This window comes from Vipera ursinii (assembly GCF_947247035.1).
Source record: "Vipera ursinii genome assembly, chromosome: 3".
In the NCBI taxonomy this organism is placed as follows: Eukaryota; Metazoa; Chordata; class Lepidosauria; order Squamata; family Viperidae; genus Vipera; species Vipera ursinii.
In genome coordinates this window covers 121,869,278-121,888,086 of record NC_139516.1, presented here as the reverse complement: position 1 = coordinate 121,888,086, position 18,809 = coordinate 121,869,278, and the positions used below count along the sequence as shown (strand labels likewise).

Here is an 18,809-nt window from a genome sequence, read left to right as displayed (position 1 = left end):
CTGGATAACATTTGTAACTATTTGCCTCTTAGGGTCTGGCAACAAGAAGACTGATTGGATGGGACTGCATCTGTTAGTAGCAAGGACAATATTTAATTTGTGAGAGACTCCCTTTATTTATCTTTTCCCATTCACTCAGAATATTTTTGCCAGCATTTCTGCAATAGGGAAGGAACCCAGAACAGAAAGAGTTCATTGAGAGTTTATTTTCTTATAGTTAGTGAGAAAGTGGACCTTCCAAAACAAAGAAGGATCTAGATCAGCAGATAGGCAACCTCGGCTCTTTTATGACTCATGGACTTCAACTCCCAGAATTCCTGAGTCAGCATAGCTGACTCAGGAATTCTGGGAGTTGAAGTCCATGAGTCATAAAAGAGCCGAGGTTGCCTACCCCTGAGCTAGATAATTAATTCATTTCATACAATGGGAATGAGAGACAATGTTTTGAATATGCTTTATATATACAGTGTTTGCTCTTGACTTACAGCACGGACTTAAATTCCTTGACTAGATAGATACAGTGGTATTCCATGCTGAATGCTGCTTACTGTCAAACCTGCTGAAAAAATATTTTCAAGTAGCAACAGCAACGGGTGAATCATGAACAACCAACAGTAACTGTGCGCTTAACCAACTACTAACTTGAATTTTGCACAGTGCATTTTTTTTGCCCAAGATGCAAAGCTTGTCAAGCAACATCGCAACAGTTCTTGCATTCAGCAGTCTAAAGCAGTGTTTTTCAACCTTTTTTGGGCAAAGGCACACTTGTTTCATGAAAAAAATCACGAGGCACTCCACCATTAGAAAATGTTAAAAAATTTAACTCTGTGCCTATATTGACTATATATAAAGTAATTCTCTGGAATAGGAATCAAATAAACACAAAGAAAGTATTTTATAATTACTTTATTATGAAATAGTAAGTAAACAGAAATATGAAAAATTATAAAATACTTTATTCATTGCGCAACCTGGGCCTGTTTGACTGAACACAAAGCTGATATTCTGGCTGGAATTGAAGAAAGACACACATGTAGTGGCCTGGTCTGGAACCGGATGCGGTCTCTTTGCAGTGCCGACTCCCGCCGAGTCCTGGTCACCATCCGTCTCCTCCTGCTCCGGTCCTCCTGGTGACTCGAGTTGCGACGTCTTCTTCTCTCCGCTGCTGCGCACACTGTGTTCGGGCGGGAAGGAAGTCGGCCGAGGACGGAGTCAAAACCCCACCCCACCCCTACCCAGGACACAGTCCGGCGCCCACATAGTGGGCGAAAATTTGACATTTTTTTAAAAATCTTTCGAATTTTTCAATTTTTCCCACGGCACACCAGACAACATCTCGCGGCACACTAGTGTGCCATGGAACAGTGGTTGAAAAACACTGGTCTAAAGGCTCAGCTGTACAGCCTTCATTTCACATTACTACTGTATGTGAACAGGTAGTCCTCAAATTGCAAGCCCAATTGGGAGAGGCACTTCCATCACTAAGCGATGTGGTTTTTAAATGAGTTGCAACTGATGTTGCAACCATTTTCTTGTGGTTCTTAAGTTAATCATGCTATCTTTAAATGAATCTCACTTTCTCTTTTGGCTTTGCCAGCAGTGTCATAAATTTGAACAGTTGTTAAGATAATGGTTATACATGCTTTTTTGGTTTTGGCAACATTTCTTTGAAAATGAAAGCAAATGGGAACGTGTAGGAATAATATATTATAATTATATAATCAGCATTAGCATTTCTTCATAGCAATTGTTTTAAAAAAATGTGACCTGTTTGTTATATCCAAAATGGTTGTCAGTCCATTAACATGTGTTTAAATGGCTCTCCCCTCATCCTGTTTTCTTTCGGTCCTTCAGCTAGCTTCAATGGGTAGAATCAAGACTGAATTAGTGCTTGCTATTTTATTGGATAATGAATATCTCCACATTTCTGTAACTTGGGACAATTCATTCCTTTAAAAAAACAAACAGTTTTGGAACACTGAAAAACTTGGATCAAAATTCCCAATGTTGTTCTGCGTTCAGAATACTTAAAACTGCCATTTAAAGTCTAATTATTCTGCACCATTCCCACTGCAGTTTTTAGGCTCTGGCAAAGATAAATTAAAGATTATTATTATTACAGTTTGTCAGCCAGGTGTTTAGGTTGGATTTGGCATTTTTAACCATCTTATCTCAGGGGTGTCAAACTGCTGGCCTGTGGGCCGCTTGCCTTATACGGATGCCATGCCCACCCCAGCTCCGGCAATGCAAAAAAAGTTGTGATACATCGCGACACGTCACATGATACGGTGAGTTTGACACCCATGATCTATCGAGTCCTTCTCAAGAACCTGGCATAGGCAGATGTTGTTTTTGATGGATTTGTTTGTGGCAAAGTCAGCCAAATGTTTAGACTCAAACTGGCATTTTTATGCATCCTTCTCAAGAACCTGGGATAGGCAGATTGTTTGATGGTGTTAAAAGTATTGTTGCATGATGTAAGCTGTTCCAAGTAAAGTAGCCTTTTGTAATTGATTGATAGTGATTTTGTCAATGCTGATATCACCGTGGGTATTACCTTCACTTTTTTTTTGCCACAACTGTTCTGTTGCCATCTTCTTACAGATTCCTAGGTGATGATGTGGCCATTTTCTCTACAGTAATCCAATGTGCAAGCATAAGAGGTGCTTTTTATAGAATTAGTAACACAGAGAAATAAGGATGATGAGCAACATTAATGCTGCAGGAGTTCCAAAAGCAAGATTGTCATTCTGTCCTCTAGTTCTTTTTTTTTAATAAACTGGGTTTCTAAAAAAAAATCTTGAATATTGGATAACCTTACAGATACCCTTTACTGAATTTCTTCTGTACTGCTTTTTACCTTAATGAATTGTATATGCACAGCATTCAAGTTTATGAAATTCTAAACCTGTTATTTTCTGTTTTATGTGGAAAGACATCATCCTGTTAAGTAAAATAAAATTACTCTTTTACTTCTATTAATTTATTTTTCCCTGTAAGCGAAGCGAAGTCGGTCTATCAACAACTGTGCTCGTCTCTGTGAGGCTTTGCCAGCCACTAAAAGTGCGCCTCTTCTCCTCCATACTGTGAGCTCTCTCTTGCCTGATATCTCTTACGCTTCTTACTCTTGCACTTTTACAGGTATGGTATTATACAATTTAGCAAGATTGCGCTCTGCTTTATTTCACCCTATATCTTACATACGGCATCCTAAATATTGCATAATATTGTATTTTGATTGAAAACGTCGATGTTTTTCCAAGTGTGTCAGAAAGTAAGCATTAACAATCTGAAATCTTGTTTAGATGAAGCAGCTTCAGATTCCCAAGTTTCTTTGAGACTGAAACCAAAATCTTTAATATATATATATTATATTATATTTAATATATAATTTATTATATATATATATATATATATATATATATATATATATATATATATATATATGTGTGTGTGTGTGTGTGTGTGTGTGTGTGTGTGTGTGTGTGTGTGTGTGTGTGTATCTATATATACACACACACACACACACACACACACACACCAATTTCCCTTGAACATGCATACATATACACAGTACATTCTTTTATACTCAGAGAGACTTAATTGTTTACTTTTAAATATAACAGTTTCTTAGACTTTTACAGCATTCTCAAGTGGTCAATAATCATTGGAAAGTACAGTTTGAATGGGATAAATCCTATCACCACCTATTCTTGACATTCCCAGTTTCTCTCCATGTAGCTAAATCAGCAGCTGATTTTTCCCAGCTCACAGGAGATCATATCATGGGCACACATCTATTCCAATTCCCTTGTATGTTTACATTTCTTTTCCAATTTAGCCAAATATATTTGAGAAAATGAGGAAAGAGAATCAACCATGATTCTAGTTCCTAATCTTGATATAAATTTCTGTAGAATTGGAGTAGGATGGATAGATAGCCTGCTAAGAGATTGCTGGCAATGGCCACTGATGAACTCATGTTTGTCAACTGGAGGTCAGTCATCTTACCAAGATGAATTTATTTTAAGAGGAAGGGCAAATGGGAAATGCACATACTTTCTGTTTCTTTTGGAGGCACGTCTTCATTGTAAGATTTCCAAGCTCTACCACAAACAGAGCAACCTAATGATACCAGAGATCTATCAAATGAATGTTGATATTGTAAGTCCCCTTTGCATCCTCAAGCTCTGCTTCCATTGTTAAATCCTCCAGCCCATGCTGCCATCTCCACTGTCTGTCCTCTTTTCAGGGATGCTACCTGGTACTGGACTCAAGAGTGCTTGTATTAGAATGACGTGGCAGAAGCACTTGAGTTCATTGATGTGATTTTATTTTTCCATTACTACCTTCCCCTTTAGAAATGCTGCTGTTCAACAGAAGAGCTGCCGAGGCCATTATTGCCTCTTCCACTCTTGTCATAGACGGAGAGGCTGTGAGACTGCCCTGCTCTTCCTGTGCACTGAGAGTTACAAATCAACTAGAATGCAGCAGGTCTGCTAGGATTCTTGTCTTTCCCAGATTGCTACAGCTTTCACACACAACTACAAGTGCCAGGTGTTCCCATTTAAATTTAGAGGTATTGGAAGCATGACAATAGCAAGAGGAGTCATGTTTTAGAGCCTAATCACAACAAATCACTTTCCCAAGGAAAAATGTATTAAATATTTTAAAAGTCACATTTTGTTTTGAAAAATATGGAAAAAATGGGAGTAAGCTGGTTTCACAAATCAGCTTGTTCACTTATCCTCATAACATTTTGACATCTGATGAATTCAAAATATATTTTTGTTAAGAAATGTTCCTTCTTATCTTGAAGTCCAGAATTAATGCATTTCCCCCAAAACTCAGGTCTCTGGGTTTTAAAACTGCACGTAGTAAGATATAACGCTACACTGAAATATTAGGTGTGAATATTTCAAGAGGAAAGCCTTGCAGATGTACTCATACTTATTTCTGTGGAAATATAATTAAACAGATATGATTAAACCAATGCAAAAATAAATTTGTAACTAGATACGTTAAGTAAAAATGAAAAATTGGAGGTCAATGTTATATTACAATTTTATATTATATATATATCAGTATAATGTATTTTTATGTACTTTCGCTTGATGGGTAAAGTAAATCACAGATACCACAGCAAAGAACAGGTTACAACAGACATGTCAAACTCGCGACATCACATGATGTCCCGCAACATATTGGGATGGTTTTGCCATTGCCGGCAATGATGCATCCGGCCCGGGGGCCAGCAGTTTGACACCCCTGGGTTACAATGTATTAGTGTAGAATTCAATTAGATAGTACTTTCAAGTGCACTATTTTATAAAAGTAGCCAGTAGGGTTATTTTGAATTATGGATAGCTCTGGGTAATATTGAGACATACTCTGTCTACATTCTCATGGTAGCATAACTTTTAGTTCATATCCCAGACAATCAAATAAATATATGCCGGGAGCAGTTTGTCAGCCTTTATTTTCCCATTATGGTATTCCAGCTATTATAGTAAATAGCCAGACTGTACTTCCAATACATACAGGAATATCAGATTCATAATTAGAAATGTTTCTATATCAATCCATGGGCAAGTATTGGTTGCACACAAACTTAAAACATTGTGTGTGTGTGTGTGTGTCAAAAGCTGATATTTGAAACTTCTTTACAGTTACCATATTTCTTACATAAGGGAATTCATTTGTTGGAAAAAAATTCTTGCTGAGAAGAAACAGTGTTCTGATAAGTTCTTAATCCTTCAAGATATCCCTTCATACTTCAGATCATAGCACATTCCCATCATAAGTCAATAGTACAATGGGTTAAACTGTATTATACTGTATGTTTACCTTGTTTTATATGTTAATTGAAAATAAGGATGTAAATATTTTAATAAGTGAAAGACCTTTATTAGAAATAGATATGGACATTTTAAAAATGTAATTGATAATACCTTTGTATCAATCCCTATAGAAAGTGAACAACATGAACTATCAGAAAATGGATCAGGAATTATTAATCAGCAACCGGTAAACCTATTGAGAGCAGAATATAACAGTCCTTTTTCAGATCAGGATCAATTAACTCGGAGCAGTAGTACCTCTGATATTAGAGAACAATGCAGTTCTGATATTTTCCAAGGTAATCTAGAAATACTTCGAGAAAGAATTGTTTTTATATGCAATCGCTATAAGTAACAACATCTGAAACACTATTCATACCATGTGCTAAATTTATTTACTATGCCATTTTCTGTTCATTTTTACATATATACTTCAGTAAGTCTGATAGCAATTTTTAATTATAGCCCATTTATGTAAAACATACACTAACGTAGCAAAAAAAGAAGTCCAATCAATTCAGTCAGGTCATTCATATTTAAACAGCTTTTCTTGTTAGAGCAGAAATGTCCCAGTTTACAGGCAACAAACCCAGGTATAAAGAACAAAACAAAACAAATCTTTGTTACAGTCATAAACCAGCATACATATACATATAAATTATTAGGTTTTTATCTCACATTTTTTAGCTCTATAACTGAAGATGGCCAACAACCCTATGAGATGGATTGGGCTGAAAGAGTGTGTCTGATCCAAAGTTACCCAGTTGGCTTTCCTGCCTCAGGGTGCCTCAGACTAGAACTTACAGCCACCTTGTTTCTAGGACAGCACCTTCACCACTACACCAAACTGACTGTGAAAAGGATGCAAGAACAGAAGAAACATTTTAGTCAGCCATGTTATAAATGGCTTTTTATAAATCAGCATCCTTCATATGTAACAGGTTTGCAGTCATTTGGAAACTATTACATTATGCAAGATCTCAATATTTTAGGTAGTTAGTATTTTCAAACCACCAGAAGACAACAACTAGTGTTTCAAAGCCAGCTCTTTTCCTAAATACTTAAATGTGATTTTGCAGTTTGCAAAGTAACTAATCTCAGCTAGTTACCTGATTTCAACTACTAATTTTTGTCATTTTTTTTTTAAAAAAACACCTTTAAAAAACAGTACACCATATTTTATTTATGATCACTAATATATTCAATAATTATAAATAATACATTTAAGGCTTACATGAATTTAATAATTGTGTAAATGTAAATATGCGCATATATTTTCATAAGTTATAAAATTGCCTATTTGAAATAATAAACATATTCAAATCAGTTTGTTAATTTTGTAATCCATAACATTTGACTCGTACTTCACAGTTAGAAAAACAGAGAGTTCACAAAATTTAACTGCAGGATCCAGATCTGTTCACAAAAGTAAGGAGACCATGAACAAGGAAAGTACACTACAAGAAGTAAGTACAAATAAATAGGATCACAGTGTATATTAAAATAAGACATATGTGTAAACTTCATTATATTAAAATAATGTATTGTTCTGTTATGTTTTATGGTAACAATTGACAATGTAAAGAATGGAAGCATGTTGTGAAAAAACGTAGAACTAAGAGAAGTACAGACTTTTTTCCATATACTATTGTCAAAGTATATGGAAATACTCAGTTACAGAACAATGATTAAGTTTAAACTTTAATTTATTAAATAGCCATAGCCCACAACATACATTAACATTACGAATATTTATAGAATTAAAACAGAACTTAATACTGGCCCATGCCTACCACTGCTTAACTTCCATTTATTTAGATAAACATTTCTGCAGTTAATGTAAGTAGGGTTACATCCTGTATTTGTTTAAAAATAAGATGAAATAATTTTTTAAAAATCCTCTGAACTGACAGATACCCCACATCTTTTCAATATGTGTCTCACAGGCTGATAAATATAATTAAAGATATAAAAGCTTATTGGGCAAATATTCAGTCTGAAAAGGGAAGAACAGGAATGTGAGGCCTCAATCACTGTTGAAGGCATAGTTTGCAATTTTTAAAGTGAATGCTTGCCAGGCTAGGTAATAGGCTATGTGAACTAAATACCTCTTTAACGATCCGGTTTTCGACTGCCACATCGTGGTCAGAGTCCCTCATCAGCAGATAACTGGACTGGTCCCAGTCAGAAAGCACACTTTTCCTATTAAGAAATCAGTGCTGTGAAAAGCACACAAAAAGTTTTAAAATTCTGTCTCATTGCAATTACAATTAGATAATGTTGGCTTTGACAAGAACAGAAGTTGACACTTTACAACAGCTAACAGTGTTATCAATTCTCTCTCTCTCTCTCTCTCTCTTTTTTTACATATACAGACATTCACATGTCCTTTTTTCATTTTTTTTTCATCCCTATTAATTATTTTAACAAGTTTTGCTGTCCTTTTCATCTCCAACCATAGAACAAATAAATGAAATCAAAATAATTAAGGAATGATGCCTAATATTGTGAAGCTTGTACGGTAATAGTGTGTGAAATTGATCGGTGCTTTGAAGGAGACAATTTTGAAGCTACATTGCAATTATTATATTAATACGTAAAACACATTTTTTCACAAAATCATGCAGGCAAGCAACACTCCATCTGAATTAATTCTCAGCACAGACAGACAGCAGTTACATGGAAATCAGAAAGAGAAAGAAAAATGTAAGTTTTTCAGAAAAATCACTTTTATCGAAACGATTGGTGAAATAGAATATACTAATATCACAAGATTCATATAATAACATTTTCTGCTTTAATTACTTCAGTCATATTTTCAGATTGTATTATTACAGCCTATTTTATATAATTTTTGTTTTAGGTGAAAGTATTAGCAGCGATACTTCTGTTGGCTACAACAATGAAATGGGCATGAGCTTGGCTACCTGGCAAACATGTGAAGAAAATAATGATGTCTCCATGCACGCTGACATTTCTGTGGATCCAGATGCCCACCAGTGGTTGGCTGCCAACTTCTCAGGTAGGCAATCTTAAATGGGAAAGGTAAACTGACTTGATATTAATCATAACATTACATTCCTTCAGCTAAGGAAACTGAGTTACCAAATGGTTGAGCTTTCTGCCATCTTGTTTGGAGATAAAACAAAGGACATGACATCTTCATTCATTCATCCCATGCTCAGAGGCTCGTATCAGCTGTTCTGCTTTGCCTTCCCTAGCGATTAGCCCTTTCACCTCTTCCCAGAAAGGGAAACATATGATATTATCATATTTCTTAAGTGCCTAAACTGTATTAACTTTAATATATTTATTTTTATTTATTTTAATTCCATTTATATCCCGCCCTTCTCCGAAGACTCAGGGCGGCTTACAAGCTTAGCAGTAGCCTTCATTCTATGTATATGCCTGCTTATTAGGGCTTTCACACATACCCCAAGCAGCATTATTACAAAGTCAGCTTATTGCCCCCAACAATCTGGGTCCTCATTTTACCTACCTCGGAAGGATGGAAGGCTGAGTCAACCTTGAGCCTGGTGGGATGCGAACCTGCACTAATTGCAGGCAGCTGGTGTTACTTAAGGAGGCATTAGCCCACTGCTCCACCAATAGTATATGTCTGCATATGCATACTGGTATACGTGCAAACTTGTATTTCTGCAGGTACTTTTCACTGATACAATAATATCTTCCAAAGTGAGATATACCTGGCATAACTTTATTGGTTTTTAGGTACAGGACCAAGGTGTGTTATTCTCCTAGGAATTTTAATCAGTGTGTTAATTTTTAACATGCTGATATTCAAAAACATTTTATTCAAGCTGCTACATTTATGGTTTTATTGTCTTTATCATCTTTTTCTTATTACGGTATTTTATATTGTATATTTTAATTGCTCTAGAAGTTTGTATGGTTTTACTTCAGTATAACTAAATGGGAAAACCTGGTTTCTTTTTTAAAAATGTTTTTATATCATAAGATATGTGTATGATTTCAATAAAGTGCTATTTATGCATTATTGATGGTATAAAAGTCTATCTTTAAAGATAGAAAAAAAGGAAAGGTTTATATCTTTGCATCTTGGTTTCTAATTTACCCCTGTAAAAGTTTATATTGGCTGTGTTTTATGATATAGTCTATCTATGGCAGGCATGTCAAACTGCCAGCCCACGGGCCGTATACATCACACCAAAACTGCGCCCACCCCATTGCTGACAATGGGGAAAAAGTCGCGATACGTTGCGCGATGTCACATGATATTGCAGGTTTGACATGCCTGATCTATGGGAACCATTCTTGCTTAAATTTGGTTAAACTCATCAGAAGTAACATATATTGTTAATATATAAGCAAGTATGGTTCTCATAGATAGAATACATTATACAACAATAACATATATATATATATATAGTTAATTTTTCCATTGTTGCATATTCTCTAATTTTAATTTCCCAGTCAGATACTGTTAGAATTTTGTTTTTCTTCTAGTATTGGACAACATTTAGTTTTGTTTCCCTAAGCATAAATTTGTTGTTGTTAGTTGCGAAGTTGTGTCAGACCCATTGCGACCCCATGGACAACGTTCCTCCAGGCCTTCCTGTCCTCTACTATCTTCTGGAGTCCATTTAGGCTCACGCCTACTGCTTCAGTGACTCCATCCAGCCACCTCATTCTCTGTCATCCCCTTCTTCTTTTGCCCTCAATCTTTCCCAGCATTAGGCTCTTCTCCAGGGAGTCCTTCCTTCTCATTAGGTGGCCAAAGTATTTGAAGCATAAATATCAGTAAATTATGATGTTTTCTGGGATTATACCTAGTAAGAAAAATGTGATTTCCAAACTTCATTAGAAAAGGAACTATGGCACCAGTCGTAAATTAAGTTTATGACTATTCCGTCATCTCCAACTGCTCTCTTTGCAGTTTCCTTACAAGGAGTAACTGTCCAGAGCACTTGTGAGGGATCTCATGTCCTCTCCTTATTCAAAGAGCCGGTCTACTCACTGGCTGTTCATTCTTTAGTGTAGTCATCAGTTACGCTTTTTGTGGAGCCATCTTCTGTCCACCATTTCTTCCTCCAAAGTCCCAAAAATGATATTGTGAATGTTTCTTTCACATAAAAAAGTATGTTCGTTTTATCATGCAGTATTTTTGTTTCTTCTGTCTCTCTGTTTCAAAAAATAAACTTTTTAAAATAAATAAAATGTGATACCTTTTTCTCTTTTTGCACATAATGTTAAAAACGCTAATGCAAACCATTCTTTCTTCTAGACAGCAGTGAATTCCTTGCCGATGATTGTAGCATAATTGCTGGTGGCAGTCTTACTGGATGGCATCCTGACTCTGCAGCTGTATTATGGAGAAGAACATTAGGAATTCTTGGAGATGTGAACAATATCCAGTCTCCTAAAATACATGCCAGGGTTGTTGAATATCTCTTTGAGTTATGGCACAAATTAGCAAAGGTATGGTTGAATGTTATGATGAATTTACTGTGATGTAAGCAGCTAAAATAAACATTGAGTAATACATTCAGATCAAATGAAATTTTCAATATTTTAAAATATCCTTACTAACCCAATTTAAGACTTCAGCAGTTGATTAGTCTGCTGGAATTGTGCATCCAAAATGCACAAAAGTACCCCCATTTTTTTTGCCCCACACATGCTAAAAAACAGGCTAACTTGCTAGATCTGGTCCCTAAGCCAAACATTTCGGACCCCTGTATTTTAGCGAATGTGATGATGCTATTAGCAAACAAAATGTTGCTGAAGAATTATGATCTCCAGTTGCAGACATTTGCTGAACAAATAAGCTGGACTAAATAAGGAATAAATGAACTAAAATCCAGCAATATCTAGAAAGCGATGGATTCTCCACCCTTCCGCTAATATGTTTAGGACAGGTTTAATGTATATTTCTTTGTGGCAAACTAATGGATTTGTTCCATAGAAAATGGAGAAGTTTGCAAACAACTGCAGTTTCATAACCCTGTGCATCACAGAATAATGATGAAAAAAGGCAATAGGAGAAATACATATTTAGTATTCCACTGATTTCCTGTTAAATGAAGAAAAGAAAGAACATGTATAGACCATCTCATATCTTGGTCTCATCAGCTAAATTTATTCAAACCAAATAGAAAATAACTTTTGAGACCCAATATTTTGCATGTAAATGTTTTAAGAACAATGCAGCTAACCTTATAAGGCTGATGAAATTTAAAACACTTACATTGCTTTCTGTTTGTTTGTTTTAGATAAGAGACAACCTGGCAATAAGTCTGGATAACCAGTCTACTCCTTCCCCTCCTGTTTTAATTCCACCACTTAGAATATTTGCATCATGGTTGTTCAAGGTAAGTTGTTCATTTGCTTTTGCATTAAATGCAAACAGTTTATGGATGGATTTGGAACAGTGGAAAAGTTTTTTTATTGCCATACAAGATGCCCTACTTGGAATTTTCCCTCGGGATGTTTTTAGTGTCTTGTGTTCCAGGTGAATAAAGTCAGAAATGTTTTGAATATTCTGCAAGAGGTGTGCATGACACAGAAAATGTGTTTCTGTTTTAAACCGTTTCCTAATATGATACCACTCTGACATATTGAGTGATCCATGTTCCAAATAGAAAACGCCTGAAAATTTTCTGAATCTTCCAGCCACATAATATAATGAGAACTTAAAAGAACTGTTGTGTTGTTGATTCACTCTAGTTTGGAGTGATATTGTATGCTGACTGCTACCTACCATGCAATCTAAAAAAAAAAGCGAAGGGGATATTTTGTTAAAATAATGAAAATAATTAAAAATTATCTTAATGGAAGCAGCAGTTGTAATATATCTTTTTTTTAAAAAAAAATGTGGTCTACTTACAAATCCAGAAACCAATCTATTTGTATTAGGTATCATTTGGAAAATGAAATAAAATAAAAAGTTCAATTATTTCATTAGTTATGCTAGTTCCAATGAAAATATATCACTAACCACTGTAGCATGAAGAGTGTACTCTGTACTCAAATCAAAAGTTAACAAAGCCAACATAGTAAGTACAGGTAGTCCTCGAGTTATGACCACAGTTGAGCCCAAAATTTCTGTTGCTAAACAAGGCATGAACTGAATTTTGCCCCATTTTATGATCTTTCTTGCTACAATTGTTAAGTGGATTGCCGCAGTTGTTGTTAGTAACACGGCTGTTAAGTGAATCTGGCTTCCCCATTGACTTTGCTTGTCTGAAGGTCACAGGACACTGTGACCGTCATAGATATGAACCAGTTGCCAAGCATCCAAATTTTGATCATGTGACCATGGGGATCCTGGAAAGGTCGTAAGTGTGAAACACGGCCATAAGTCACTTTTTTCCATTGCCGTTGTAACTGCAGTCATTAAATGAACTGTTGTAAGTCGAGGTCTACCTGAAAGTTGAGGACTACCTTACTGCATACATGTAACGTTGTATTCTACCTAATGTCTACCTTTGTGTGCAAGGCATACTATAAAACCCAACATATACATGCATATAAGCCATAAATCCTACTTTCCCAATGGCAAAGATTTAAAAAAAAATAGCTGTGATCATTTTCTTTCTATATGTAGCCTAAGGTTAGTTATCCAGAATAACCTATATGGAAACAGTGCAGCATGTTTTGTGGGGTGTGACCTCAGAGGCAGTGGGCCTTTCTTACCCAGGCAAGTCAAGGACTGAGGCTTAGCCATTGCCCTGCATGAATGGTAATGGGCCACGGCTAGGTAGGAATTGTGGAGACTTGAACAGATTTGCTGAAACCTCCTAGATGAGAAGGAATATATAAAACATGTATCCATTTTTTTTGCATTATTGGAGGCTTGCACTAGATTTAAAAACTTGTCCATTTGTGGATTAACAATTTAAGGTATTTTTTTTCTCATGAGTGTTTAACAAAATGTTTCTGACTAGCTAGCATGAAAACTAATTAAATAAATAAATAAATAAATAAATGAAATGTAGAATCAAAACCACCCTTTTGAGGATATTTACATATCTTAATATATAATGGTCTGGTTATTTCAGAGTTCACAAATGATTTAACAAAAAAAATTTTTTTTTAGGCTACAACTTTACCAGATGAATATAAAGAAGGAAAGATCCATGCCTACAAACTGATATGTGCTATGATGACAAGACGACAAGATTTTATGCCAAATCCTGACTACTTGGTGCATTTTTATCTTATCATGCACATTGGCTTAACTAATAAAGATCAGGTATTAATGAGATAGTTCTGATTTTAAAACTGAATTGCACTTATTAATACAATTTGCATAATTTGGATCATAAGAATTTTTGTAAATGAAAGGAAAATCTGGAGTGGATTGAAATGAAGTTAAGGGGAAGAGAGAAGGGAGGAAAAAATGAATGCCTTTCTTTCCAATAGAGCAGACATGTCAAACACAAGGCCCGGGGGCCGGATCCGGCCCGCAAAGTGGTTTCATGTGGCCCGTGAAGCCATCCTGGAAACAGTGAAGGAATGGCCCCCACTGCCTTGGCCCTGGCCCAGAGACCCTCCTTCTGCCAGAGACCCTCAGATGCTGTCCCACTCCTGCCCAGGCCCCCATAGGCACCCTTGATGCGAACGATGTAGAGCTGGCCACGCCCACCCAGTAGCCCATTCGCACTCTAGCCACGTCCACCCTGGCCATACCCACTCGGCCCCTTGAGGGCAACTGCAATGCTGATGCGGCCCTCAATGAAATGTGAGTTTGACATCCCTGCAATAGAGGATACAGCTTTTAATAGAAGGGATTTCAACCTCAAACCATTTTTCTTCATTTCTTACTGAAAACTGGTTGTTCTTGATATCCCCATTGTAAAGGGCTTTTAGCTACTTTTCTAGCAACAGCAGTGCTTCTACAATCCTACTTTGCCTGGATAAGCCAAAGTGGGTATCCACAGGCAACGAAGAAACACAAAGCCTGTAGTTTTATGACATGGTTAAACCATAGGTCTAGCCATTGTCAGAATTATCTAAAATCACAGAAGTTTTCGGGTTTACCTATTAATGTATTATATATTATTTGTTTGATTTTTACTCCTGAGACGATTGCCAAACTCATTTTTTTTTTTAGATTACAACTTTAGCAGATGAATATAAAGAAAGAAAGATTCAGGGGCCTTGTAGTATTGCAAACTTTGAGAAAGCCTATCTTAGACTGTAGAGATATTTAAAGCATCTGATTGAATTCTTCTGGATGACTTTCAGGTTTTAAGGCTTAAATATGTGAACTAGATACTTGACACTGCTCAACAAAGACCTGTCCAGTTATTCTTTACCCCTTGCCCCTTATTCATAAATTCTGCTTTATTCAGATATACAGTATGATATCTCAATATATCAGGTATATTATACAGCCAAATATCTCTGTGCATGAGAACCAATTGTAATTTGCGGTGTTGGTAACTTTTCCCGGGTTTTTTTCCTGGGAGCACCACTATGGACCCTAATGCGTTTTTTGTCATGCTTCCATAACAAAACTTCCATTCAGAGTGGTTAATTTCAAGGCTTTGCACTTTCAGTTAACCAGTTGATCAATCCTTTTTTTTAAAATTACAGTCTTCCAGGCATGCAAAAGAGGGCAATATGAAAAGATCAGGAAAAGGGATCAACACATAGGAAACGAGCAGTATCAGTTGAAGCCATCCAGCAGAACGCATCATTTTAGACTGCCTTCCCCAATGTACATCAGCACCCCCTATATTGCTTCCATACATCTTAAAGCAGGATTTTAGGGAAAACGGCATTTCCAGGCTGTAGCACCTTTAGCTCCTCTGTAGACGAACATTGAATTAAAGCTAGAGGCATGTGGACATGTGCTTGGGAAATGACTAGTAGGCTGTCCTTGCATCAGAGGAAGATGCGGATTTGGGCTAGGTAAAGTATTGTAGTTTTCTTGGAAGTGAGAGGGGAGGGGAAGTAAAGAAACTGGAATCGGAACCAATTATTGCTAATTTATGTAATCCCCCTCAGTGTATTATATGCATTGTAATCTTTAGTAAGCATAGAATGCTCAGCTGGGGCTGGGAGTTATAAATTTGGTCTTACAAAGAATGATCTTAGAGCTTCATTATAAAAGGTCCCACAAGAGCATTCCTAAAAAAAGGGATCCTGAAGATCTGAAGAAGTATAAGTAAGATGGATTTGATTTAAATCAAATTGATTTAATTAATAATTTAATTCACTAGTCAGGGAGAGCCAATCTAATGTTTAAATCATTTCACTTACCAAGAATATTTTACAATAATCATTTCTAGTAAAAGTGCTTTTTTGATACAGTATGAATACAATGTTTTTTTCAGGGATGTATATTTTAATTTTAATACATTTTGGTCAGTTTTTTAAAAAATCTTTTTTATAACAAATGAAATTAGAATATTAGTAGCAAATTAGCAGCTATGTAGTTGTGAAGACATTAGATGAACCAGCTCCAGTTGAATTATTTGTGGGTATTTGAGGGATACATTTGCCATGTTATAATAGTATATCCACCACCTGCTTTTAAATTGGCTTGTTCTGACTAATTTTCTTCAGCAAACAATAAAAATAGATTATTACTTAAAACGTGCACTTCTGATTTAAAGTATAGTTTGTTAAAAATAAAGAATAGGCAATTTCAACCAAGTCAGCACAAGGCATTGAAAACTTTGGTGAATGGTGAATAAAGTGTTCATCTGTGCCTCTTTTTTTCCCAGAGTCTGGCAAAAGAAAGACAAATTGTCTTGCTTTTTCAGTTCCCAAATTGCTTTGCAGTTTTCAGTGAATTATTCCAGAGGAAGAGAACACTCTTTGTAAACCAACAAAACTAATTGCTGCTATTACAATTTGGATTACTCCTTCAATGATTTCTGAATCCAAATGTTTAAATGTATTACTTAGACTTCCTTTGTTGACAGTCTCATGATCAAACATACATCTATGGATTGGATCACTCGTAAGCCCATTTGGTCTAATAGTTAAGGCACCAGGCTAGAAACCAAGAAATTGTAAATTCTAGCCCCACCTTAGGCATGAAAAATCGGCTGGGTGTTCCAGATCTTTCAGGGGCTCCACTGAACGTGGCTTTTCTCTGTTCTAGCCCAACAAGTTATCACATACACTTTTCTCTGAAGTTTTCCTTGCAATAACTGTCCTGTTGGGTAGACCAAACCCTGGTAAGGAATTGTACATTGTTCATAAAATATACCTTCCAATCATGCAGAAAGGACTTGACACATAAACCAAACTTTTAATACATACATAAAAAAGGTAAAGGTTCCCCCGCACATGCGTGCTAGTCGTTTCCGACTCTAGGGGCCGGTGCTCATCTCCGTTTCAAAGCCGAAGAGCCAGCGCTTGTCCGAGGACGTCTCCGTGGTCATGTGGCCGGCATGACTAGATGCCAAAGGCGCACGGAACGCTGTTACCTTCCCACCGTAGTGGTCCCTATTTTTCTACTTGCATTTTTACGTGCTTTCGAACTGCTAGGTTGGCAGAAGCTGGGACGAGTAACAGGCGCTCACTCTGTTACGCGGCCCTCAGGATTCGACCCGCCAAACTGCCGACCTTCTGATCGACAAGCTCAGCGTCCTAACCCACTGAGCCACCGCGTCCCAAACAATACATACATACATACATACATACATACATACATACATATCTATATCTATATCTATATCTATATATATATGTGTGTGTGTGTGTGTGTGTGTGTGTGTGTGTATCTATATATACGGTAGATATAGATATAGATATATATAGATATAGATATAGATATATAGATATATAGATATACCGGTATATATATTTCTATACAGTCTAATTGGTTTCTATTACAGAGTTGTCAGTGTCTAGTTCTGTGTGATAAGTCTTGGAATTATTATTTTTTTGTCTACATGCTTGGTATATATGGTACATTTGGCTTTTTTACTTACATGATATGGATTACTCTGAAATGGTAGCCACTAATGATGCTACATATAGTGTAGGTTGACATTGTGCATTTTGAAGATCTTCCTAAATAGAAGCAATCAGCTCATTTAGCATATTGACTTTTTGTTTAGTATGACTGAATGCATGCAATGATAAAAATTACTACTAAAAGGAATATTTGTATTTTATTATAAAATTATTATTAAACATAAGGTATTCATTATTGATTAGTCAATTAGAATTGACCATATCAAACTTCACCATCAACCACAATAAAACACAATAAAATAAGATAAGATAGTGAACTGAAGTGAGATAAAATAGCTATGGTGAGATAAAATAAAATATAGTTGGTGAGATAAAGTGTAAATAAAAAGTATGATAAAATAGTATGAGGTAAAATAGAAAAAGAAGAGAACTTTATTAAGTTGATTAACTGTGTCAAATATTAAACATAATAACTACTTTTGTTCAAACATAAACATTCTAACTCCAGCTATTAACATTGCTTTCGTTTCCAAATAAATTTATGTAGCTTATAAGCATGCAAAATACATAATGCCATCAAACACATGCTAGCAAAGTGTTTTATTGTGTCTTAAACCGTGCATAACCAGAATAAGAAGTTAAATGAGTATTTCTAAATTTTGTAGTAAGCAACATAAAATTAATTCTCTTTTATTCCTCTTGGTGGCAGTCTTAGCTTCAGATTTTACAGTAAGCGAAACATGCAATTCTGAGACAGAATTGCTTTTGTGATTCTTCATGTATTAGTTTCCATTCTGAAAACACTGTGTTTTATCTAGATCTGAACAAAGCTAATGAGACTTTTAGGATTATATACGTAAATGTTCTGGAAAGTTACAATATGTTTACCCATAACACATAGTCCTTTTAAGGGTTAAATAAAAGCAGGGGAAGATAAGCTGCAAACATTTCACAATAATCAAAGGGTCTTCTCAACATATGCTCTGATGACATTTTGAATCAGTGCACATGAATTACATCTGATTAAAAATAAAAAATATTTTAGAT

The 18,809-nt window shown here is 35.8% G+C and overlaps 1 protein-coding gene across 1 annotated transcript in view; it reads left to right on the top strand.

Annotated features, from left to right (window-relative positions):
- Window positions 1-18,809, top strand: part of RALGAPA2 (Ral GTPase activating protein catalytic subunit alpha 2) — a 192,220-nt gene that overhangs the window by 65,567 nt on the left and 107,844 nt on the right. The window contains exons 17-23 of the mRNA XM_083358327.1: window positions 5,972-6,139; window positions 7,212-7,306; window positions 8,468-8,546; window positions 8,704-8,862; window positions 11,107-11,300; window positions 12,095-12,193; window positions 13,921-14,076. Coding sequence (XP_083214453.1) covers window positions 5,972-6,139; window positions 7,212-7,306; window positions 8,468-8,546; window positions 8,704-8,862; window positions 11,107-11,300; window positions 12,095-12,193; window positions 13,921-14,076 — 950 coding nt within the window. The remainder of the gene's footprint in view (window positions 1-5,971; window positions 6,140-7,211; window positions 7,307-8,467; window positions 8,547-8,703; window positions 8,863-11,106; window positions 11,301-12,094; window positions 12,194-13,920; window positions 14,077-18,809) is intronic.